General features: G+C 41.6%; 3 protein-coding genes across 14 annotated transcripts in view; 2 read left to right on the forward strand and 1 right to left on the reverse strand.

Annotated features, from left to right (window-relative positions):
• LOC310677167 (disintegrin and metalloproteinase domain-containing protein 9-like) overlaps positions 1 to 2,888 on the forward strand; it is a 33,134-nt gene extending 30,246 nt beyond the window's left edge. For all 4 annotated transcript variants that reach the window (XM_083439626.1, XM_083439625.1, XM_083439627.1 and 1 more), the window contains exon 23: positions 461 to 2,888. In XM_083439626.1, the coding sequence (XP_083295752.1) occupies positions 461 to 554 (94 nt within the window). In that variant the 3' untranslated portion in view covers positions 555 to 2,888. The remainder of the gene's footprint in view (positions 1 to 460) is intronic.
• A 145-nt stretch (positions 2,889 to 3,033) lies between these two features.
• Positions 3,034 to 13,846, forward strand: PSTK (phosphoseryl-tRNA kinase). Of its 2 annotated transcripts, XR_014510973.1 has the most exons (7): positions 3,034 to 3,613; positions 5,445 to 5,742; positions 7,273 to 7,471; positions 8,671 to 8,746; positions 9,695 to 9,788; positions 10,377 to 12,494; positions 12,538 to 13,846. XR_014510973.1 is itself a non-coding variant. In XM_083439751.1 (6 exons), exons 1-6 carry the CDS (start codon positions 3,392 to 3,394, stop codon positions 10,559 to 10,561), a joined length of 1,074 nt encoding a protein of 357 aa, XP_083295877.1. In that variant the 5' UTR covers positions 3,034 to 3,391; the 3' UTR covers positions 10,562 to 13,732. The 2 variants fall into 2 exon arrangements, 1 of the variants encoding a protein (XP_083295877.1); XM_083439751.1 differs by having other exon boundaries at positions 10,377 to 13,732.
• Positions 12,874 to 24,222, reverse strand: IKZF5 (IKAROS family zinc finger 5). Of its 8 annotated transcripts, none has more exons than XM_083439719.1 (7): positions 24,089 to 24,222; positions 21,157 to 21,219; positions 20,179 to 20,290; positions 18,731 to 18,817; positions 17,134 to 17,297; positions 16,785 to 16,967; positions 12,874 to 16,023 (listed from the first exon to the last, which is right to left on the reverse strand). In XM_083439719.1, exons 5-7 carry the CDS (start codon positions 17,270 to 17,272, stop codon positions 15,080 to 15,082), a joined length of 1,266 nt encoding a protein of 421 aa, XP_083295845.1. In that variant the 5' UTR covers positions 17,273 to 17,297; positions 18,731 to 18,817; positions 20,179 to 20,290; positions 21,157 to 21,219; positions 24,089 to 24,222; the 3' UTR covers positions 12,874 to 15,079. The 8 variants fall into 8 exon arrangements, with proteins under 8 accessions (XP_083295845.1, XP_083295849.1, XP_083295846.1 ...); XM_083439723.1 differs by having other exon boundaries at positions 23,849 to 24,188; XM_083439720.1 differs by lacking the exon at positions 24,089 to 24,222 and adding an exon at positions 22,523 to 23,045.
• Positions 24,223 to 24,324: the final 102 nt, after the last annotated feature.

Below are 24,324 nucleotides of genomic sequence, written 5' to 3' on the forward strand. Positions count from 1 at the left end.
AATATCCAGGGAAAGGTTTCTTTAATCCTGGGTTCCCTGGTGGGAATATCAGCAAGGGCTTCAGCAGTATTTTGCCCGTTTCTCCTGTTCACCTCTATTCATCTGTGGCTTCACTTGTGCAAAGAGTGCGTAGTTGATGTGCATGAGGCGGTAACCAATCGTGGTTCGTTCCAGAATGTTATTGGAGTACAATTCCCATCATCCCTGAGCATTGGCTATGCTGGCTGGGGCTGATGGGAGTTGGGGTTAAAACAAGGGTACCTTGTTGCCTACCCATGGCATAAAGGGGTAGAACTCTGGCAGAGTAGCTGTCATTCATACAGAGGATATTGTCAAAATAAGTAAGGAGGGAGGGAGGGAGGTAGAAGTATTCATTATGTTTCTAGAATGTCTCTCTATTGACCAGCCTCTGAAATATGCCACCAAACACACATTTAATACTGCATTTTATCTCCTTTAGGCCACCCATACAAGCAAACCTTGGGCCACGTCCATCAAGACCTCCTTTACGACCACCAATCCCACCCAGACCTGTTTATGCAACTCCATCCTGAGAAATTCTCAAGAGGGTTAGATGGACACATTAAACATCTAAGAGGGTAGCAGAAGGGTAGGGTGCCAGTGCTAAACCTGTTACATATTTTTGAAAGTATTATTTTTTATTGATATACAAGTGAAGACCTCATTTTAATTTCTAAAAAAACTGTTGAAACGGTAACAAAAGAATATGGGATTTTTTCCCTGAATCTCTAGATAGACTAAGACTGCCTTAATCATTAGATCAGTGATTCCCAACATTTTTTTTCCCCTGCAGACCACTTGAAAATTGCTGAGGGTATTGATGGCCCATTGAATGATTATTTTTTTGCCTGTTATAATGATGGTAATGTGCTGTGCTAGATGCTGTATGATTTTTAAATTCTATTTTTATTGCTTCTTCTATTGTATTTTATGGCATTACTCTATTACAATACACTAAAATACAATATAAGAAATTAAAGAAGCAATAAAAATGCATCTAAAATCAGTATTATTATTTAATACTGACACACGGACCACCTAAACAAAGTTTGTAGACTACTGGTGGTCCATGGACCAGTCTCAGAACTCATGTATTAGACAGCAGAATACTGTTTGTGTTGTGTCACATTAGCCATCAGGACATATACATAAATACATCCCTCCCAACACAGGGCCAAACTGATGCAATGCTAAATGTGTAATTAGAAATCATTTTAGGTTTCCGAATTTTAATATCTTTTTTTTTTTAAGGATGCACAAGGGTTGATTTACAACTGGGATTGCAGCACACAAGAAATGGAGGTCTTGATTAAAATAGCTTGCACACAAAACACACCTAAGGCACAGCTACTAGCCATGGAAAAAAGCTCTCATTGATGACAAAGGCAGCTTTCACCCTAAAGCAGGCTTCCTCAAACTCGGGCCTCCAGATGTTTTTGGCCTACAACTCCCATGATCCCTAGCTAGCAGGACCAGTGGTCAGGAATGATGGGAATTGTAGTCTCAAAACATCTGGAGGGCCGAGTTTGAGGATGCCTGCCCTAAGGCTATTTTCATAGCTGCAACCTATCCTCCACTATACTGCAATCCTGATGGAAATCACTCCCCTACACGCCCATTTTATATATATTTAAAACATGACACGAGTTCTAATGATGCACTTAATGCTGCATCTAGCTTTGCCCACAGCTTTTCTGTGAATAATTGTTCCTTAACATTCAGCTGCTTTAAACATAAAACAAACTGTGAATGAAAAACAATGAAGGAGGGGGAACCATTTTCTGAGTTATTCACTAAGGGGGTGGCCAATGCATGGAATTGAGAGTGCAGAACCAAAGGAAGTGCATGGAGGTAGAACTGATACTGAAAATTGGGTCGGGGGCAGGATTTTACAGACCCTGAGTGCTAATTACATGGTTGGCAAAGTGGACATTAATTTGTTTGAGAATAGGAGCTGATTCCAATGTTGTTTGTCCTCAGCTGGCATTGCCCAAGTTCACAGTTATTAAGTTCCAAAATACTGTAAATGGATATTTTCCAATATGCCTTTTTGCACTAAAGTAGGCAAAGTACTCCTAAATTAATGGTCTGGTCTTCCATTTCTATATTCCAAACCTGTGGCAGGGGGCATAATTATGCATCCTCCTTATTTAATTTTAATATATAGGAATTTAGATCTTGGTTACAATATTGTAGGAACAGCTCACACTGTCAAAATCATACCTAATCACACCCATTCCACAGTATTTTTGTTTTGGAGGTGAATGAATGTACAATCCGATTGCTGTGAATGCTATATTGTTAGAAACAGTAAATTATTTGTACGGGTATTTATTTGAATATAAGATTTTGCTGGCTCAAAAAATATATATCTAAGCGGTGTATATAAAGCAATAAAATAATTAGCAATAGATAAAAGCAGTAGCATTTAAAAATTAGTAATACACAATGAATTATATGCCCAGATAGGCTTGCTGGAAGTTTTAGCAGACATTTAAAACACATTTAATGAAGATGTCTGCCAAATCAGAGTTGGAAGGGACTACAAGGATCATCTATTCCACCCCCTGTAATGCAGGAATCTTTTGCCCAACATGGGGTTTTAACCCCCACAGTTCAGCTCATTTTTCTGAGAATGAGGGCTGTAACGTTTGCTTACAGGTTCTAAAATGCCAACAGAAATCAAACTTCTAACAATACTTTTCAACTACTACTTTTTCTAATACCTAGAACCATTTTATATGCAGTTTTGCACAAATCGCTATTAAATACCGGCAGAAAAATGCCAGTACTTTACACTGTTGTATGTATTTCAATAGCAATCTCCGTGAACTATTTTGTAAGAAATAAAATACTTTGCTATTTAATTTGCACGCGTTTTTTTTACTGTAAGTTGGTAATACTTAAAAGCAACAACTCTTTGAAAAATCATTAGAAATGTAATTTATTTTCATACAATAGATCGATATGCCTGCTCTATCAATACCGTTTAGCAGTTTTCATTAAAAGCAACTCACAGCGCAACCAACAATCAGAACCAACTTGCCTTGTCCTCTATTGCATGTGGCCACCCTAAACTGCTGCCCAATCACTGCAAGCGACAAAGGGGTGCCGGGGCTCCCCGCTTGTCTCCTACGTGCAACGGCCGCTTTTACCCCTCTAGCGCCCAGCGTCAAAAGCAACCCGGAAGTCTGGTGCGCGGAAGTAGGAGGAAGCCCTGTCTCTTTAGAACTCCCTGCGCCGAAGTCACTCCCCAGAGCGCCTGCGCAGTGCTAGCGCGCGGAGTCAACTGCGGAAGCGCGGAACTGAGAGCCGTCGGTCCCCTCCAGGCACGGGAGTTTTAACGCGCGGCACGAAGCGGCGGGGCCTCATGGCGGAAGAGCTACGGCGCGCCGGAGGCCACCAGCTGGGGCTGTGCTTGCTTTGCGGTTTACCTGCCGCGGGTAAAACGACGACGGCGCAGGCCCTGAGCCGGGTCCTGAGGGAGCGCAAAGGGTGGCGCTGCGTCCCCCTCGCTTACGACGACCTCATCCCTCCGGAAGCGTTCGACCAATCAAAGGAGAGCTCGGGACAGCGCGAACAGCAGCCGTTGGTCAGTAGCCTCCTCCCCCTGCTCCTTATTGGCCAATGTGGTCTTGCGATTCTCATTGGCCAGGGAAAGGTCTTCTCTTGCCCGCGGGATCTTTCAGTGGTAGCATAGCAGCTCCAGGTGGGCAGCAGGATGCGCCCCAGCTTTAATTTTCAGTCGCTGTGCGAGCTTCCTACCGCTGTCATTGCCAAGGATCCTTTCCCTTCTGACGCCTCGCAGCTGAATCCAGCTAGAAGATCTGCTGCTTTAGGGTCAGCTGCGGGGTTTGCCTTGAGTAGGCGCTCACCAAGTTTGCTAAAATAGTAAAAAAAAAAACCTGGGTATTGAGGGAGCCTAGTAAAGGTAAAGGGACCCCTGACCATTAGGTCCAGTCGTGGACAACTCTGGGGTCTCTATAGGCCGAGGGAGCCAGCGTTTGTCTGCAGACAGCTTCCGGGTCTTGTGGCCAGCATGACTAAGCCACTTCTGGCGAACCAGAGCAATGCACTGAAACGCCATTTACCTTCCTGCCGGAGCGGTACCTATTTATCTACTTGCACTTTGACGTGCTTTCGAACTACTAGGTTGGCAGGAGCAGGCACCGAGCAATGGGAGCTCACCCCATTGCGGGGATTCGAACCGCTGACCTTCTGATCAGCAAGCCCTAGGCTCTGTAGTTTAACCCACAGCGCCACCCACATCCTTTATTAAAGTAATCTGCTGTAGCATGACAGCGATAAATGACAAAAGTTACCATTCTTCTAAATCGGCTGTGATTTGCTCCAGCTGCCGGCAGAAGGTTTTGCGTATTTCAATTTGCATCAGGAATGGTGAGCTCATTTTTAAAGCATCTATGTATATTTTAGTAACATGAAGTTAAGCAAGACTTGCCTGCATATTTTTTAAACGCATCTTGCTTCCTATTATTTTCTGCTGAAAGTTCCCTTTCTGAATCTTAACATTTTGCTGTTTTGATCCTCCTGTACGGACTGATAAACCAGCATAGTGTTATGTCTTGTTTTACAGTATTTCAGTATGCTGGTTGCTAGTTCAGGGCCCTTTGGGCTGAAAGGCAATACATAAATAAATCAGTGGTGGTATTTCGCAAAGCAGTCAGTTCAGTCTGGGCATTTGTTGATAACACAAGCTGTTTAGAAGATGTGAAATTACTTAATATTCATTTGCAGAAACAACCAAGAGTTTTTTATTACCTTAAAGACAAATTGTTGCAAAATAAGCCCTTCTTGAACATTCCTGTGGCTTCAGTGAAGTCCATGAAATTTACACTGCAATAGGACTGCAATCCTAACTCCTCTTACATGGGAGAATTCAGTAGGACTTCCTTCTGAGTAGGCATGGTTAGGGTTGTGCTATAAATCTGTTGGCCTTTATGGCACCAAAAGAAATAAGAAAGATATTTGTGGTAGTATATAAAAACTTAATAGTGTGTAATTATTACTATTTGATTTTCACATGGTTACCCTGCTGGAGTTACTACTTACATGCATTGTAGAGGGGTTAGCATGTTTGTTGCAAGAGTAACAATTGTTTTGTGGTAGTTACACTAATAGATGGGAAGACTGGTAGCAGCATATTATATTAAACTGGGATTTTGCAGCACAATGCCTGTAAGGAGAGAAGAGTTTTGGTTAAAATGGCATGGGTGGCCCATGCAGAGAATTATAGGCATGATTGATGCTAAGAAAGAATAGCAAATCATCTAAAATATGAAGAGGACAAATGCTGTCCATTTAACACTGCAGCCAATATCAAAATCTTTGTTGCTTTTAATGGTTCCAGTTTTTATCCAATATCTTGCACTCTAACCATGAATAATTGTCTTTTTACTTTATAGATGTCACACTGGAGATTGTATCGTCATGAATTATTGCTGTATCTTGAACATTTCCTTCAAAATTTTATTAAAGGATGCCATTATTCTCCTCCTCCAAACAGAACTGAAACAACATGGAAAAGGTTTGCCTGCTATCTGAAAGAACAAGAATTAATATATCCAAGAACAGGAACTGAAGACTCTGCATCTTGTCAATATTTAATAGATTTTATCCCTCTCAGACCAATATATTTTATTTTAGATGACAACTTTTATTATCGGAGTATGAGATATGAAGTGTACCAGTTAGCTCGCCAGTGTAAGTTTGATATTATATTTTAAGGTAGCAGCTCAGCCTTATGACTCAGCAGTGCAAACCATGATTTGGGATGTTATGGCTAAAAGAGATTCCTATCATTGTTGTGCAGAGAACAAAGTTCTCTTGTTGTTTCTTAGGGATTCCTATCTGTCCCAAAGATTAATAATCTGCTACATAAAACACCTAAACTATGATAGCATTCCGGGCAGCAACTTGTGATACAGAACTGGCCATTTCTGCATTGGTAGTGAAGCTGGGATTGTACTCCTTGCAGATGTCGGTTTCCTTCCACCTGCCATGACCAATGCCAGGAACGAGACATGGAGAATAGAACCAAGCCAATTTGTCTGGAACTTTCAATTGTTTTCTGGACTATTGCCTCCTGAACAGGGTAGCTGGTTTAGAAACTGGAGGCCCTGAATAGCAATGGCTTAGTTCCTAACTGAGTAGCTAATTTCAGAAGGTGGTCCTGGATAATGGCAGCTTGGGTTCTTGGTACATTTATTTTATATCATTCCATAGGGCTTCATCTCTCCCCCCCCCCCCGCCACCCCTTTTAATATTTAGATCAATCACTGCAAGGGCATCCAATATTTTGGAGTTGGGAGTTCATATGCACCATCTTTCTTTTACATCTGATTCTGATGAGCGTTGAACTGGTGTCTGGGCTCAGTAATGGACTGGATTGCTGAGGTACTGTTGGTGGGTAGTTTGTGTGGGAAGGTGGTGCTCAATAGTTATAGATATAGCTGCCCTCTCCTTGAAGGATCGAGTTTGCATCTTGAGGTGCTTGTTGTCCCCAGCTTTGTCACCGGAAGAACAAGAGTTTATCTGTGTGGCACAGAGTGCCTTCCACAAGCTGAGGCTGGTACACCTGCCTCTGGACATGTACAGCAGTCCAAGTTCTGGTAACTTCCGGAATAGATTACTGCAACGTGTTACAGAAGGCAGTTTGGAAATTGCAAGTTAGTTCAAAGCATAGCTGCCGGGCTGCTAACTCGTACCAGAAGTTGGGATCACATTTCAAAAGTGTTTGAATAACTTCCCTGGCTTCTGGTCTGTTTCCAGAGTGATAATTTTTACCTAGAAAGCCCTAATGGCTTGGGGCTAGGATACCTGGAGGATTACCTGCCACCATAGCAGCCACCTGGACAATAACATCTTGCTGCTGCTGCTGCTGCCCGCGCCTTTTCAGTTGCAGTGCCCTCTTGTGGAAAACTCTCATCAGGCAGCTTTGCCTGGTGCCTATGTCATTATTTTTTCAGGGAATCCCATTGGCCTTGGTGGCAAATAGGCAACCAAAACAGGTCTTTGAGAATCTGTGTTACATAGTCTTGTGCAAGCTCTATTTCTAATGAATACTAAACTCTGAAATACTTAGGATCCCACATCCTTACTTCATGGTGATACAGAAGACCACCTTATTTTGTGCAAAATTCCTGTGTGTGTGTTATGCCTACACTTTTCAGAAACCATGGTGAGATTAAAATGACCCTCTTATCATCCAGGAATATTTTTATATTTGTCTAGATACCCTGGGCTTCTGTCAGTTGTTCTTAGATTGTCAGGCTGATGTTTGTTTAGAGAGAAACAGTCAGAGAAAACAACCATTACCTGAAGAAACCATCCATGCAATGGTGCAAAAAATGGAAGTTCCAAATCCAGAGAAATACGCCTGGGAGCAGAACAGCCTCATTCTGAAGACTACAGAATGTTCAGTAGAAGATAAGTATGTATGAAAGCAATTATTTACATTGAATTAAATGGAGGCTTCACAGACATCTGTGGGCCTAGCAGAGTGTAGAACTCTGGAGTTGTGCAGCGCTTCTCTATTCATTGATATTTGCCTTGGAATAGCTTTGTTGCAGGGCACCTAGCTGTGGAAAGGGACATAGCTCAGTGATAGTACACATGCTGAGCATGTAGAAGGTCCCTACTTCAATCCCCAGCATCTCCAGGCAGGGCTGTCTGAAACTCTGGAGAACTGTTGCCTGTCAGTGTAGACAAAAACTGAACTAGATTGGCCAATGGTCTGATTCAATGCAAGGCAACATCCTGTGTGACGAATGGGTGTTGTTAATGTTACAGTTGTATACGGGATTGTTATTTTGACTGGATTGCAACTGAGATGAATAAAATTTTGGAACACAGAACTATGACGTAAATCACCAAACCATCAATTCTAGCAAGTGGGTGGCCACCTAAATTACCGTATTTTTCGCTCTATAACACACACCGGACCATAACACGCACGTAGTTTTTAGAGGAGGAAAACAAGAAAAAAAGTATTCTAAACGAAATAGTGGATATATGATTTTTGTGGTTCATGCTGTGGCCACAGACATGTGATCTGACAGTGAGTTTGGAGTAGCCCAATGTAAAAATCCTGAGGATCCATGTGGATCCATGCTTTGTAACTACGGAGGAGGGAAGGAAGGGGAACCATGGATCCTCTGCTCACAACTGCAGCAGATCTCCCCGCCACCCGCAGGCATTCGCTCCATAACACGCACAGACATTTTCCCTTCCTTTCTAGGAGGAAAAAAGTGAGTGTTATAAAAAATACGGTATATAATTCGGCATCTGAATGGTTGGGTTTACTAATTGTATTATAATTTGGCAATGTTATAATGAGGCTACCATTGGATTATTCTAACTGAAAACTAATAAAAATTATTGTATATATAAAAAAAGAGAATCAGAAAACGAAACCCTTGCCAATCTACAGCGGCTCACCCCGAGATCCAAGATTAGATCCCAATTTACGCTTTGCTCACTCTTTTCTCTGCTGTCCAGCCTCATTGATCTCAGCAAAATTCTTGCCTTGGACACTTATGTGATGCCAGTGTCCCATCCTTAGGCGAATGCTTACATTGCATGTGCATAGTTAGTCTTTCTTTAACATTTTTGTTTTCTTGACTTTTTCAGTCTTCAAGTGCTTGATTTGCTATCTACTGCTCTGGAAAATCCAGTGAAACCCCTGGAAGAGAATACAGAAGTAAAGGTAATATGGAACTATTACATAGGTAATAAAATAGACATTTGATGCCTGGCACTTCTGCTGAAAATAATCCACCAGTGGAGAATTGTCCACTTTGGAGGAGAACGTTTCCTACACAAGAAATCTAAGAATCACTTTCTGCTCATAAAGAAGGAGTTTGTGCTGTAAAGACAATTGGTGGAATTCAGTGTTGTGCCATTAGAGCACTCCATTTGCACAAGCATATCAGCTTTCCAGACTGAATAATTTCCCCTGTCATACACAGTTCTGGGGGTTCTCCTGACACACACCCCGATCAATGGGGTATAGGGGAAGGCTTACTGTACAAGTGGAAGTCATTATGCAGAGCTTTTGCTAGTGGGGTTCATTAGATGAATCCCACCCGATGGTAGTCTAACTCAGAGTAAACCCACTGAAGTTCATAATCATGTCTAACTTAACTTTATTCGTTTCAATTGGTCTACTCTGAATGGGACAACTTGGTGGCTGTAACTGAGAGAACTACCAGAACCATCAGGTCCCATTGTCAACAATGGATGGCAAAGGAAATGAGTGCTAGCCTTCTGTAGCAGACAAGAGGGAAGTCTGCCTTCTCTCACCTCATTTCACTGAATCAAAGTGTCTTCACATGTCTTATGGTTGTAAGCTTTCTTGTGTCACAGCATTTCTGAAAAGTGGAGAATGTTCAGTAGAGGTTCTTATGGCAAACGTCAAGAGTGCTCTGTACCAAAATTCCCTCTGTGTAGTTTCACACTTGTCTGAAAGTGCAAAAATTTTTTGGAAGCTTCAACTCTCCTCCCTTTATGCAAGGAGGAAGGTGCACAAAGCTCACCCCAGTTAGTGCATGTGCTCATAATGCCCAAATTTACCCTTTGAAGATATATATATATAGATATAGATATATAGATGAGCCCAGTTTTAAAAACATTTTTTCTTGTTGATTGCGGCTAGGAAATGGATCGAGCTATTTGTGCAGCCAGTGTTCTTCATCAAGCAGACCAGGCTGTCAGGCGAGCTGTCTCTCAGACCATGAAGACTGCTAAAGGTATGCTTATTTGCAAGAGGTTGCTTAACTTGCTTTGCATGCACTTAAATTAGAAAGGCACAGTGCAACAAAACCATACATGCGCAGCGGTTTATGACTATTTAAAGACACTGTTTATGCACAAAGGCCCTGTACATGCCAGTTGTCTTCTATCTCTGAAGATTCCTCTTTTGGAGATCTCACTCCTGAGGAGGTAAGCCTCTATTCATTTTCAAAAAATAGTGGCTTTGCTTAAACCTCTTAAACTTTTGATCTTCCGTCCCAATATAATAATAATAATAATAATAATAATAATAATAATAATAATAATAATTTTATTATTTATATCCCACCCATGTGGCTGGGTCTCCTCAGCCACTCTGGGCAGCTCCCAACAGAATACTAAAAACACGATAAAGCATCAAACATTAAAAACTTCCCTAAACAGGGATGCCTTCAGTTGTCTTCTAAAAGTCAGATAGTTGTTTATTTAATTGACATCTGATGGGAGGGTGGGCGCCGCTACTGAGAAGGCCCTCTGCCTGGTTTAAGATAAATTTAATATAACAGTAGGTAAATCACCATGTGCTGTATATTTTGTTTCCCTAGATAATAACCTTACCCCAAAGGAGATGAAGAGCTTGGCAGATGAACTAAATATGCTGAAAGTGGAATTTTTGGAAGATTTGAGGCATAGAGAAAATGAGAAAAATAACCAATTGAATATGAATGTAACCTCTTTATTCAGCCAACAGGCAGATGGCATTGTTAAGAAATATTTAAGTGAGAAGTAGTAGCATTTTTATACATTCAGTGAAGGGGGGTATAACACTGTGGCATGTGGGTTTGGCAAGAATACTAGATATTGCTGAGATTTGGCATCTGATGTCTCATTGGAAAAAACTGAGCCAATTCCCTCACTCTGTTCGGACTGACTGCCAAAAATACCAGTTGTACCAAGAAGCTTCAGGATCCATAGGGAGAAGATAGATACAGTGAAATTTACCCTTGCTATAATTTGAAATATGTCTGCAGCCAGGATCATTGACTCATACATATGACCCAGATGTTACTAAACTTCCAAGTCCCACCAGCCCCTACTAGCATGGCTGAAGATCTAATGGACGATGGTAGTTGTAGTCCAACAACTGGAGGGCAAGGGGCATAGTGGGCAAACAATGGCTGGATCTAGACACATTAAAGAAGCATTCCAGTTAAAAGCGTTGTAAATTTAAATAGGGAAAACAAGTAGTGTAGATAAAAACGGGACTCTACAGTGCAATCTGGTGGCACAATGTTATATTGCATATGCAATGCATATAAATCACTTTTTCTTTACCAAGTTGGCTGAGTTGTGTGTGTAGCTTTAGCACTGTTATAAAATACTGTACATTAAAGACCATCAGAATCAAAAGTATTGTGCCTTTCCATATTTGTTCCATCTAGTGCTTCCCAGACTGCTGTTTCATTTTTATTTACAAAGGGTATGCATATAGTACTTCTGGCTATATATTCCACATTTTGTGAATTGTTTCCATCAAAGGTACAGTGGTACCTCGGAAGTCGAACTGAATCCGTTCCAGAAGTCTGTTTGACTTCAAAAACGTTCGGAAACGAAGACGCAACTTCCAACTGGCTGTAGGAAGTGTCAGAAGCTGCTGTAGCCAATTGGAAGCCACATTAGAGGTTTGGGTTTCCAAAGAACGCTTGCAAACCGGAACACTCACTCCTGGGTTTGCGGCGTTCGGAAGCCAAAACATTCAACTCGCAAGGCGTTTGTGAACCAAGGTATGACTGTATATCACTTTTTGTTTTCAGTGCTATGAGTAACAAAGGGTTTAAAAATAGTAAGTTAACAGTAGTAATATAGCAACCTAGTAAGGCAGCAATCCACAATCCACAGAGGCACTGAAGCCATGTTGACAATTCGAAAATAAGTGGGTTATGGGCTGTGGTTTCAATCACCATCTCTCACACATTGTCGTTTATCTGAATGCAGAAGCTGAAATTCATCTGGAGAAACTATTAAAACATAATGCAAGCTCCTTATAACATTAAGGCTTTGTTTTGCTTTAATTAATAGAGTTCTTATTGAAATTTTTCTTATTTGGGACCTGAATATGGGGAAAGAATGTGGGAAATTGTTGTTTAGAAATTAATTTTGATGCTGTAGCATAGAATGAGGCTAATACGCTTTTTCAAAACACCAGTCCTGTATGTTTTGTTACTGAAACGAGCTGCTCTGTATCAGTGGTAAAGCCAGAGTCTGCAACATCCCATCCTTATGCCTTACTTAGTGGAAGCAGTAAAGGCTCTATTGTACTTAGTATACCTTGTACTAACATTCCTGAGCATTTTGGCATTGTAGATCCCAATGGTAAGTGACATCATCTGTGAGCCTTCATCTGCTTTTAGTCCCAGCTCATTTCTTGTTGGTTTAAGTCTTAAGTGTCTGCTGCAGCTCAGGTGTCGCTACTAGCTCTTTGGCTGAAAGGTCTCTAAAAAACAGTAGTGCACAGGGTTTCCATTTCCACTGCCCACCGCAACAGTGGCCTCGTGTTTTCAAAAGCTGCCATGACCTGTAGCAATTGCTCAGGTTATTTACATGTTTACAAGCCTCACCTCTTGACTATCTGCCTGACTTTAAGGAGTACAAGAACTCTACAAAAATAGAAGCCATGACCCTGACCATAGCCCTTTATGGCTCAATTCTATTTTGTATTTCTAGTACACAGTAACATTCAGCAAAAAGAATATTTTGTATTTCTAGTACACAGTAATATTCAGAGTTTGCCAACACACTGTACTGGAAAAAGTAGAGATGTCCCAATAAAGCTTCTCCTTCCCTCACTTATTCAACATGACCTTATTTGATGGCCACTTCTTGCCCTATCTATGCTGTCAATCGGCCTCTTTGTCTTCCTTCTCAGCATGGCTGCCCTTTCATGGTCAGCTAAGATCAGCTGGTCTGGTTTTGGCCAGGGAAGACATGAACAGGCTGGGAGTGGAGTTGCCACCAGCTGTTGTCCATTGCTCTACAACAGCTCATTCAATCAGATCATTTATAGACATTTCATAAAGATGACCCAGCTAAGATATACGTGAGGATTTTTACAAGCAGCCTTTATTTAGCTGTGTTAGTCCATTCAACATACCCAGCACTGTAATTAAAACATACATAGTATATTTTAGGTTCTCTGCTGTCATAGCATGCAATCCCAATCAAACAAGACTAATGATAAGTTTGTCACTGACTTCCTGAGTGCAACATGTATGGCACTAGAGTTGCAAGACTAATTTGGTGCTATGCCATTTTAGAGAGGCAGAAGGCAATTCCAAAAATATTCTGGTGAAATACTTCTATACGTCGGAATGCAAACATTGAGTACGGTTACACAAATGTATTAAGACACTGAACATTAACTTTGAGAAAGATACGTAAGAGAATGTCAGGAACTGAAATTAAGGTCTTAAATAAAGCTGCTTAAGAGGGCTTTTCCTCTGAAAAATGAATCTAAACTTAAAGAGACAAAAAATTCCAACAAGGGAAGGTAAGTTTTTTAGTCTGCTTTAAGTACAGTGCCAGCCGCCTATCCTGCTCAAACTATGTGCTGTTTGCCTCAGTAAATACTGTGCATCCTCCACCTTATTATAGTTTAGGACCTTTGTGGTGCCATGTGGCTACAGGAGTGGGGGGGACGGACCCAACTGCTCAAGTAGACTTTGGCGTAAGATTTCTTACATCTTACGAGATAGGATCCTACTGATAAGGTTTTTCTTTTGCACTGACCAGTGATGACTTAACTGTCTCAAGAGGACTTTTCTAATCTGTGCTCCTATTTTGGCTATCAGAAGGAACGCTCCTCTACCAAAAGAGCTGAAGATGGACAGGGGTATACTTGACCATTATTCACACAAAGGCACGTACTTTGGGATGCGAAACCAATAAAAGCACACTGTCGTAAGTTTGTATGTGCATGTGCATATTTACTTCTTATGCAAGTGACAGCAGTATAAAGTCCTCTCTTTCCCTTAAAATAAAATAACGAAGATATACAATAAAAGTGCATGTCAAAGTGTTTTCCCCTGTATATTAAGGATTCATGTGCTGTAAGCTAGCACCATAGTTTTTGCTAGCATAGTTCGTTTAAAGTGCCTATTCACTTATCTAGATCAAGGCAGAAACAGTTGACTGCTATGTCTTAGAGTTTTTATCCACTGTAATTAGTCAGTGATTCCTCATATAAACTTTTTGCTTTGTCAAGTCCAGAACTATAACAAAAAACCTAGTATGGAATGTTTTCTTTTGACTGCTGTTTACCTGGACTAGGACACTCTTTTCAAGAAGTACATTCATCATTCACAGATAAAATGACCCATGTGAAATCTGAATGGATTATCATCTCATAACCTCCTTGCCACTTCATTTTCAGGTAAAAACATTACTACCAGAAGGTAAAGACAAAACAACTTACACATAAACATTTAAATGGTAATGAAGTTCTTTGCAATGCAATGCAAGCTAGGTATGAAGATTATGGTACAGTATTTTAACACATTACCCATTTTCTTGCAATGTTTTCTTTCTGCACACAGTTTTAAAAATTACAGACATTTAATACTAGGCACTGGTTCCTTGTATTCCTTTAAAAGGGGGTCAACAGTAATGGAAAGTCGATGTCTTTGTTCCCTATTTCACATTTTTACTCTTCTAGTTTTCCACGTCATGACTCTCTATTACCACAGGAGCTTTATTAAAGGCCTCACAGCAATTAAACTTTTCCTAGATTTAAGTTTTGTTGCAGACATCAACTTTATCTTTGTTTACTCTTTACACAATATTTTATAGCAGTTTACGGGGTGGTCAGTTTATACACAGTTGCATATAGCTTCTACACTGAAAATATCTGAGTACATTATGTATGACGGAATTAAACTAAAGGCTACTCCAGTAGCTCAGCTTAATGTTAAGTATCTGTTAAGTACTTGGACACAAGTGTTGATCGACAAGATCCACATTATGTTAGGTCAGTATATATTGTGTTGTACTGATTCCATTAATAGTAATAATAATAATTGCACTACAAACCTCATTCTTATTTTAGGAACCATGTAAAGAATGCCGCCATGGTAAACAAGCAGGTCCCTAGCAAATCATGAAAGCGTGTAAAGGTAATTGCCTTTGATGTTAAATCTGCTTAACTGGATTCCTCCAAAAGGGCACGCAACCTCTCCAGTAGCAACGAAGAGACAGACAGCAATGTGTTTAAACAAACACAGATAAATGAATGCATGGTATAACTTATATTCAATCAATGCTGGTTATGTTGGCCTCTGGCAAAATGGCAAGCAAAGTCATACTTGTTTTTACATTTGCAACCACATATGTTGCACTGGAAAGGGTTCTCAAAGCCATGACATCCCATGTGGATCGTATAAAGAATATTGTCAGCAAAATACATATCACAGTGCTGGCAGTGATGCAGAAGCTGAGGATCCTGAACTGGAAGAGTTGGTGCTGGAGTACTTGGCTGGCTATTACTTATGCTCGGGGTGCTGGCATGAGCACTGTGGTCGCTGCTGGGACCTGCGACTGGACTGTAGTTTCTTTGAGAATGTGCAGGGCGAGGATCAGGACTTGTAGGGGATGAACTCTGAGGAATACTGGTCGACACCGCTGGAACGGCTGCTGGCGCGGCCGGCTGCTGCATCATAAAAGGCTTTTCATCTTGACACGGTACAACATCAGGAGAGGGTGGGTTTTGGTTTTCAGGGGGCAGGCTAGACAACTGTCCTGCTAAAGTAGATAGCTGGTTTAAAGGGTTATCTACCATAAGGTCTTGTGGATCTCTTGGTAACCCGCCAGTCTCTGTTGGCTTTGTCATACTTTCATATGCTTCAGTCTGAATGTTTGGGATTTCATGAGTGAAGTCGTTAAGGTAGTCTGGCTTCTGAACCACCATGGAAGGTGGACTCAAGTTTATTAGCGCCCTTCGACTATACCCCAAGTTACTGGTCTTCTTCTGCAAGACACCCCACATCTTCTTGCTACTAAGGGAAGGCCTTGTACCTTTTATAGGCACCATTTTATGTTTGCGCCTGCGGTGGTGAGACAGGTTGCTTCTGTCACTACAGCGGAATGAACACAATTCACATTTGTAAGGTTTTTCACCTGTATGCGATCGCATATGAGCTTCCAAGTGACGTTCGTATGCTGATGCAAAGGGGCATAAGTGGCATCTGTGTGGCTTCTCACCTGAAAGAATACAAGATTGTATTGATACCATGTGTTTTGCAAGAAACAAATGGAAGAAGAGTAGACTGACTAGAGTTGGGTCACAGAGCACTACAATATCTAAAGCTACCATTTAAAATCCTTAATAATAGTTAAAAAAATAAATGTTTATTTATACCCCGCCCTTCCCAGTTCAGAAAACCGGGCTCAGAGCGGCTAACAACAAATTTAAAACAATTGATGCAACAGAAAACAGCATAAAACAGTATAAAACGTGAATAACAATAAAGTCAGAATTCAAAAATCAATTTAGGGGGGAAATCCATCCAATAAACATTAGATGATCACCAGGGCTAGCTGGCTAAATTAGTCCTATTGGGGCCAGCGAGGAAACCAGGACAGAATTAGCTGTGACAAACAACAGTCAAATGAAAGAGATCAGTTTTATGGTTCATGTCTTAGGACCAGTAAATGCTGGAAGATACATAGGGTAAGTTGAACAAGTAAAAGAATCAGCAACATTGCAAGTGTAAGCAGTATCTAGAACTGGCAAAACCATTTCCCTAGACAGTCACACAGGTTATTTCATATAGTCTGGTTTTCCTACATTTAGCTGAAATTTTAAGAATCAAGTTTGCTTACTGGAAAAATAGAAGGGGAAAGATCATTAACAGATAGATACAATTCTCCTGACTGGAAAACACGTGTTTAACACAGTAAAAAAGCTTGTGTAGGTATATATACCACCAGCAGAGAGATACAAAATCTGCACTCTGTCATACCTGTGTGAATTCTGATATGTTCTATGAGACGTGCTGTTCCTTTGCTGGCATAGTTACAATACCGACATTTCAATTTTCCATCAAAAGTTCTTTCAAACCCATCTACTAACACTCCAGAGTTTTCATCCAGTGAGACTTCGACCGAAGGATGATCTAGTCCATTTTGATCACCTTCTGTCCCTGCTGTAAAAAGAGAAGGGAAACGCCAATAAGTTTCTTCCTTTATCTTGTACTTAGTTTGCATATTATAACAGGCTATTGGGAGACAGGTGGAAAGAACCTCCCCTCTACAATAACCAGCCTTTCAGTTAAATAAAGTGAAAGCTGAATTGTACCATGGTGAACCTACCTCCCTGAAGAGTCTCTGCTTCTTTGTCCCCACTAACAGAGCCTGAAATCATGTTCACATGGTGAGTCTGCTGTGTCAGATATTCCTGAAAATCTTTTACAAAATCCAAAGGTTCTGGTTTCTTTTCACCCATATTCATACTACAACTTCACAATCCTGTGGGCCTAAAATAAAAAACCAGCTTAAGATTCAAACAAAAACCACACAATATTGAAAATCATTACTGATTTCTCACTTGAAGAGCAGCATGTTAGCCTTGCAAGTACCCCATGAGGCTAGAATGGTAGATAGTGACTTGAAAAAGCCAGCCATCAAAGCAGAATCAGGAAACAATTAGGGCTCCCCATACCAAGTTTCACTGTGTGAAGATAACTAATATTTAGTAAAAGCCCAAGTCCTATACTGTTCATATCAACAAACCTACTCATGCTACATCAAGGCCTTCAGAAAACAGAAAGTAGGTTTCCAGGAGGCAGTTATCCATTATCAAGAGTTTAAATTTTTGTGGTTCAAAAAGATACTAAGCTAAAAACAAAACACAGAACTCCTGCTTGCAGGCTTCCCATTGACATCTAGTTGGCCAACATAGGAGACAGGATATTGAACTAGATAGGCCCTTTGTCTCACCCAGCAAGGCTCATTTTATATTGTTAAGGAACCATCTTGGTAACTAGAATTTGGTGTTTTGCAACACAAGGGCAAGGGAAAGAAGGTAGCCTGTGGAACTGTGAAATCTACAAATACTCAAAGCACTGACGATTGGAAACTTCAGTAAGACACCTCTCACTTCAAAGGTTCCGTTTTTGTGTCTCCACTCCATGTAAATTTTTCTCTTGGTTTGCTGATGAAAATGCAGGTTCTGTTTTGACTCACTAGATTTACTCGGCTTCTTCCCCCCAAAGGAATGTTCAGAGAAGCTTATACGTAATATAAGCTAAACATATATATCCAATACAACAAAATGACAAACACGGAACAGCAAGGGGGGGGGGAATCACTACCCCTTCACCCACACTTGTGGAGGGGATTAGGGTTCTGCAGGCATGCCCACCTACTGCCACCAATTTGCCCTCAACAAATAAGCATCAAAAGCTACCTTTTCCCTGCTACCCTGGTGGGCATGAGGAATAAAACACTGGATATAGCAGTGGCTGCACCATTCCCCAGATGGAATTTAGATCACTCTGCTCAATAGATTAATATAACCATATTTCTTTGATTTATATATGATAATCACAGTCTAGCAAATTCCTAGTTCCCACACCCAGTCTTTCACTTGGCTATTTTTTTTTAAGGAATAAAGTGAAATGACTATCAAATCCATTTGATATGTAATCTTAACCAGCCGATGATTTTGTGCAATTTGTGGTGTCTTTTATCACTACACAAGATTTAATAACGTATTACTAAAAATTCATGTTAGACTTCCATTGGCCTCTACCAAATATCTCTGTAATTCCATTGTATTGGTGTGCTGTAAGAAAAGAGATGCATACAACCTACTGCTGCAAAATGATTAGATGTGGATAAAAACTTTTAAAGGCAAGTTCTAAGAACTGCAGCCTTTTCCCAAAAAATCATTATAGACATGTCATACCTGAATTTTTTCCTTTTATGTAGAAAACATGTTGAACTCTTCTTCAGGATATTAGATAAGTAATAAAGCACACATGTCCCACTTTCCCTATCAACAAAAAAGGGGGGAAACATTCAACCATTTATTAACTAATTTAAGAAAGCTTCAGGAATGGTAGATCAAAATCATATATAAAACTGACAGAAGCATTTCAGTTACCCATTTTACAGACTTTGTTTTGAAAACAACCTTTTCACCCCAATCTTAAATCCCTTTTACTGTGTCCTGTTAAGGCTTTACCAGTGGTATATATAATCATATTTGAAAATCATTTTTCTCTGAAGGCTGACAGCATACAAAACATTTCTACACACACTGGTTCACATCACAGTAAGGCAGCTAGTCACCTGGAAGTTTTAAAAACTTAAAAGATATTTGAACAGGCATACTTGTTCAATCTTGCCAGGAAAAATAATTTTAGTTTGTAAAATTTTGCAGTAAACACCAGGCAAGCAATGAAAATACACATATTACTTTGCTGGATTAGATGAAAAGACCTGTTTCAAGTATTCTGTTTCAAATTATGGTCAAGTTAATACTCTGGCATAGTCTTTTATGTTCAGGTTGGGGAGAAAATTAAAATAGTAACAAAGACAACAAATCCTGTCTTCCCGCCTATAAATGGGTGTCAAAGGTTTTTGAATGGTGTGACCCAGAAAGAGTATCTAAAATGTTTGGGGGAAATGGCTTATAAAAGAGTATATTTGTTCTGCTTTTCAGCTGAGTAGGGGAAAGAGATTAATATTATATTTTGGACTGCACTGGAAGGACTCATTGCCACTGAAATTACTTCTGGGGAAGGGACGGGAGGAATGACAAAGGTAGATTTTCAAACTCTTGAAGTGTGAGTTTTATTGACAGTTACCCAGGCTTAGCAACAGTATTTGTTTTCATTATTCCTCAAAAATACCCACAGTATTTAATAAGAATGTAATTAGAACTAGTCATCTTCTAAGACTCCTTCTTCCCAGATAGCCCACTCTACCCCATCTAATAATAATAATAATAATAATAATAATAATAATAATAATAATTTTGAAGACAGGAGTGCCTGGCGTGCTCTGGTCCATAGGGTCACGAAGAGTCGGAAACGACTGAACAACAACAATAATAATTTATTTGTACCCATGCCACTGGGCAGCTTCCAACATATATAAAAACAAAATAAAACATTAAGCATTAAAAAGCTTCCCTATACAGTGCTGCCTTCAGAAATAGTAATTCTACCAGGATTCCCACTTGCACCCATAGCTCCCTTATTCCGACTTAGCTTCGCACAGCATATGCCAACAACCTCCTCGTTACTTCCCTCCAGACAAAAAACCCAAGCATAGCTCATTACAGTTTACTGACACATGAAGATACATAACTTTTAAGAGATCTTTAAAATGTGTGTGCAGCAGTTTTACCTTAATCCTCCAAATCAACTTCAAATCAGTGAAACAGACATCAAAAATCCACTCTTGAAATATATGTTCCATCATATATGAAATACACTTCTCTGATTAATGCCTTTCTAGTCTACAAGAAAATGAGATTAGGGCACACATTGGTTTTAAAAGGCATTTCCAACAGTTAAGTCTTCAAGGCTGCTTACAAACATTTCTGTTGCCAGGCTCCAGGGTGAAAGGGCTTGTCCATCTTCTATTCCAGACTTTCCCAAACTTGGGTCTCCAGTTGTTCTTAGACTACCACCATCATCCCTAGCTAGCAGGACCAGTGGTTAGGGATGATGGAAATTGTCCAAAAACAGCTGGAGACCCAAGTTTGGGAAACCCTGTTCTAGTCTACTACAGACTAGCTCACCCAATGCCCAATGCCCACAACAGGGAGCCAGAAGGCATTGCCAATGTCTGCCTCAAAGTCTCAGGGGCGGCAGCAGAGCAGAGAATACGCCATCCCCAGGAACATCCCTCTGCAAAGGCTACTAGGAGCACAGATCCTAGTAGAGATGTGATCATTTTCATGGGTCACAAGTTGTGTACTGCTGCCATGACCTTTTCTTGCTGTTTTTTAAGTGGGGAACAATATGGTTTAGCATATGACCAAGACAATAACCTTAATAGGCTTTATGCAGCCATATCTTTCTAGGACAGATTGATGTTGTGCTCTTGATTGCTTGTGGTCTTCACATAGACATCTGTTGTGAGAACAGGATGCTAGACTAGATAGGCCTTCAGTTTGATCCAGCAGTGCTGTTCTTGGGTTATTTATTTATTATTTATTTCATAAAACTTATTCACTGCTTTATCGGTTGAAAAACCATCAAAGCTGTTTACAAAAAAATAAAGCAATAAAAGTATCACTAGGTTAGTGCTGAGCAAGATCTAGTGTCATTCTCAGTGACAGTTGCTTCAAATTTTCCTTTATACAATAGTTTTGCCTACCTTCTTTCTGTAGTCATCAGCTTCATATAGATTTAAGTTAACTTGGGTTCCATTAGTTGAACACTGCAGAATAAAAAAAGACATAATTTTGCATACTCAATATTGTTTTTAAAGCAATCTCAAGGGAAATCAAAATGTGAAGTTCCGCATTTTCAAACTGAGTTAGTTAAATTAGAGGCCATTGCCTTAAAATAACGAAGCCTGATAATGGTGTTGCTTTAGTGTTGAAAATACGCACAGAGTACATTATACCTAAGGAAAGCCATAAAACCTTAGTTTTATAACTCATATTTCATGCTTAAGTAATATAATTCCCATACCAAAATCCTTACCAAGTTAATGCTAAAAAAGTATATTCTGTAAAATACAGCATCTACATGAATAAACCTATGCAATAGTTTTCCTATGTAAGAAGGATATGCTTTTCTTTTCCTAGCTGACACTGCTGTACAAAGCCCTATTTAGGATATTCACAATGAATTATAGATGCAGGAAGCAATCCAAATGCTGGATTGCCTCAATGCTAAAGTTTTTTATGCTGTTTTTACATATCTGAAACAAGTGGTTCAGATGTTTATGTACATGCCACATTTGTCTGCTCTGTGCAGTACAGACATTTGACGCTCATATATAAGAAATCCAAGGAAGAAAGAAAAATTTGAGACTTTTCTCAAGTTTGCTCACATAACACCTTAACATATTCACAGTTCCGCATTGTCCAAAAGAGAGATTGATTTTTGCCAAACATACAAGTTAACATGACAAAGGTAAAAAAGGTAAAGGTACCCCTGCCCGTACGGGCCAGTCTTGACAGACTCTAGGGTTGTGCGCTCATCTCACTCTAGAGGCCGGGAGCCAGCACTGTCCGCAGACACTTCCGGGTCACATGGCCAGCGTGACAAGCTGCATCTGGCGAGCCAGCGCAGCACACGGAACGCCGTTTACCTTCCCGCTAGTATGCGGTCCCTATTTATCTACTTGCACCCAAGGGTGCTTTCGAACTGCTAGGTTGGCAGGCGCTGGGACCGAGCAACGGGAGCGCACCCTGCGGCAGGGATTCGAACCGCCGACCTTTCGATCGGCAAGTCCTAGGCACTGAGGCTTTAACCCACAGCGCCACCCGCGTCTCATAACATGACAAAACCTGTATGCAAAATCTATACATTAAAATGTGCAAGAGGCAGAACATGAGTGCTATAAGGAGGAAGATCAACATTTCAGCCACCAGAAAGCCTTGAATGACCATGCATTTGTTGTCTTATTCTCACTTGCCAACTTTCACCCCGAAGGCAACAGCAAAAATGAGCTGGCTACATACTCTACAGCAGACGTAGCCATATTATTCAGCTAAAATGTTTCACTGTACCTCTGCTCCCACTGGCACTGGAGAACATATTATATATAGCCAACGGTGACACAAACCATAGGAAGAAGTTGAAAATGCAGGAAGTAACTTTAGAGCTTGCTCTTTCACCAGCAGCAAAGCTATACTGTATTAACCGCACTGCGGGAGCAATAATTTCCATCCAGTATATTGTCACTTTTGCCCTTTCTGGCAACACCTAACCCATCTCCCCATCCTTGCAGATCAGGGCAGCGAGGCTTGAAGGGATGCAGAGCTGAAGAACTCTCAGCAACTTTGTCCAATGCTGCAAATCAGCGGCCTAGAGTACTACGATACAAATACAGTACGATCCAATCTTGTTGGAAGATACCACTTCATCTTCTCATCTCTTAACACTTGCTCCCAATTACTTTGCCAATTTAATCCTCAACATTATGGCTCATATAATTACTTTAAAGAATTAAACCAAGGAGACGGTAAGAGGGAACTAATGTTCGGAAGGCAGTTGGAATAGAACTCAGATTTTTCATTCCACAGAACTCCATGCACACAGCCTATGGCACACCACCCTCTCGGCCCTCCATCTCTTCAATCCCATGCAAAGACCTCCCAACTTGCAGCTTTCCCCTTCCACTGCCTACCCCTCTCATCTCCAAGCAGTTCAAGTCAGACATTTCCCGCTCGGTGTCGCTTATTGAGTGATCACAAAGCAACAGTGTCACTTCTAGACCCTGGGTGGCTCGGGTAGTGCTAAAGGAGTACCCAACAGTATCAGCTAGCATCCTTCAAGGATGTAAGTTTTAGGAGCAAAAAGAGCTGTTGGCTCCAAAACAATCCAGTGAGCCACTTTTTTCCTCTGGACACCCCCCCCCCCAAGTATGCACTGTTTCTAGACGGACGGGCCGCCAGGGTGGTGAGATGCAACGCAGGAGAGGTGTGCCTCTCTTAACAGCTGTGTGAGGAAGAGGCAATTTCATCCTCCCTCGCTGGGCAAGGGCGGCCAGGAGAGGAAAGGCCGGACTGGGTGCTCCTGTTCCAGCCGCCCCTTAATAGTTGCGCAGAGGTGTAGATGTCCACAGGAGCAGCTTGTCATGCAAGCGGCACCTACTGGGGGGAAAAACCCTCTTCTGCACAACTGTAGGATGCATGAGCAGCCCAGGCATCACCTTCTTCTTCTTGCATCTTCTTCTTGCTTTCCTTAGGGCAAGATGAGCTGCCAACGACTCCCGGGCAAAGCGCAGGCTGCCTGCGGCCACCTCTCCTCCCGCGACCCTGACAGAGAGCCAAACTCCAAGGCTCCCTCTGGGGGCTGCTGGGGGGCAGCTTCCCACTGCCCACCGGACCCACCTCCTGGGCAGCGCGCAGCCTTTTCCCCGACCGCATCGGAGCGCCGCTCCCGACATGCTGCCTCCCCGACCGACCCTCGGCGAAGTGGGCTTCGCCGGCGCCACTCCTCCTGCGCTCCCAACTTCGGCAGGCAGGCAGCGCGCGGCGCCAGCGGGGAAGGGGCACGACGAGGTCTCCTCCTGCTCCGCCCAGGCGGAGGGAGCCCCCCGGACGCTGCTTGCTCCGCCGCCGCCGCCTCACCTCCAACGCACTTGCCAGTCGCAGGTGGACCCGACTCCCGCCGTCACCGCTGCCGCCGCCTCCATGTTTGTTGTGTCTCCCGGAGCCCAGGCGTAACCCGCGTCCTTCCCCCTTTCCAAATCCCGCGAGAGCTCCGCCAGCTCCGCCAACAGGCGCGGCCGGCGCGCGCCGTTCTCAAAGAGAGGCGTGGGAAGCCGCGCGCTCTCGCTCTCTCTTTCTCCAAAGCGGGTGGTTTG

Source organism: Podarcis tiliguerta, assembly GCF_965153285.1.
Source record: "Podarcis tiliguerta genome assembly, chromosome: 5".
Taxonomy (NCBI): Eukaryota; Metazoa; Chordata; class Lepidosauria; order Squamata; family Lacertidae; genus Podarcis; species Podarcis tiliguerta.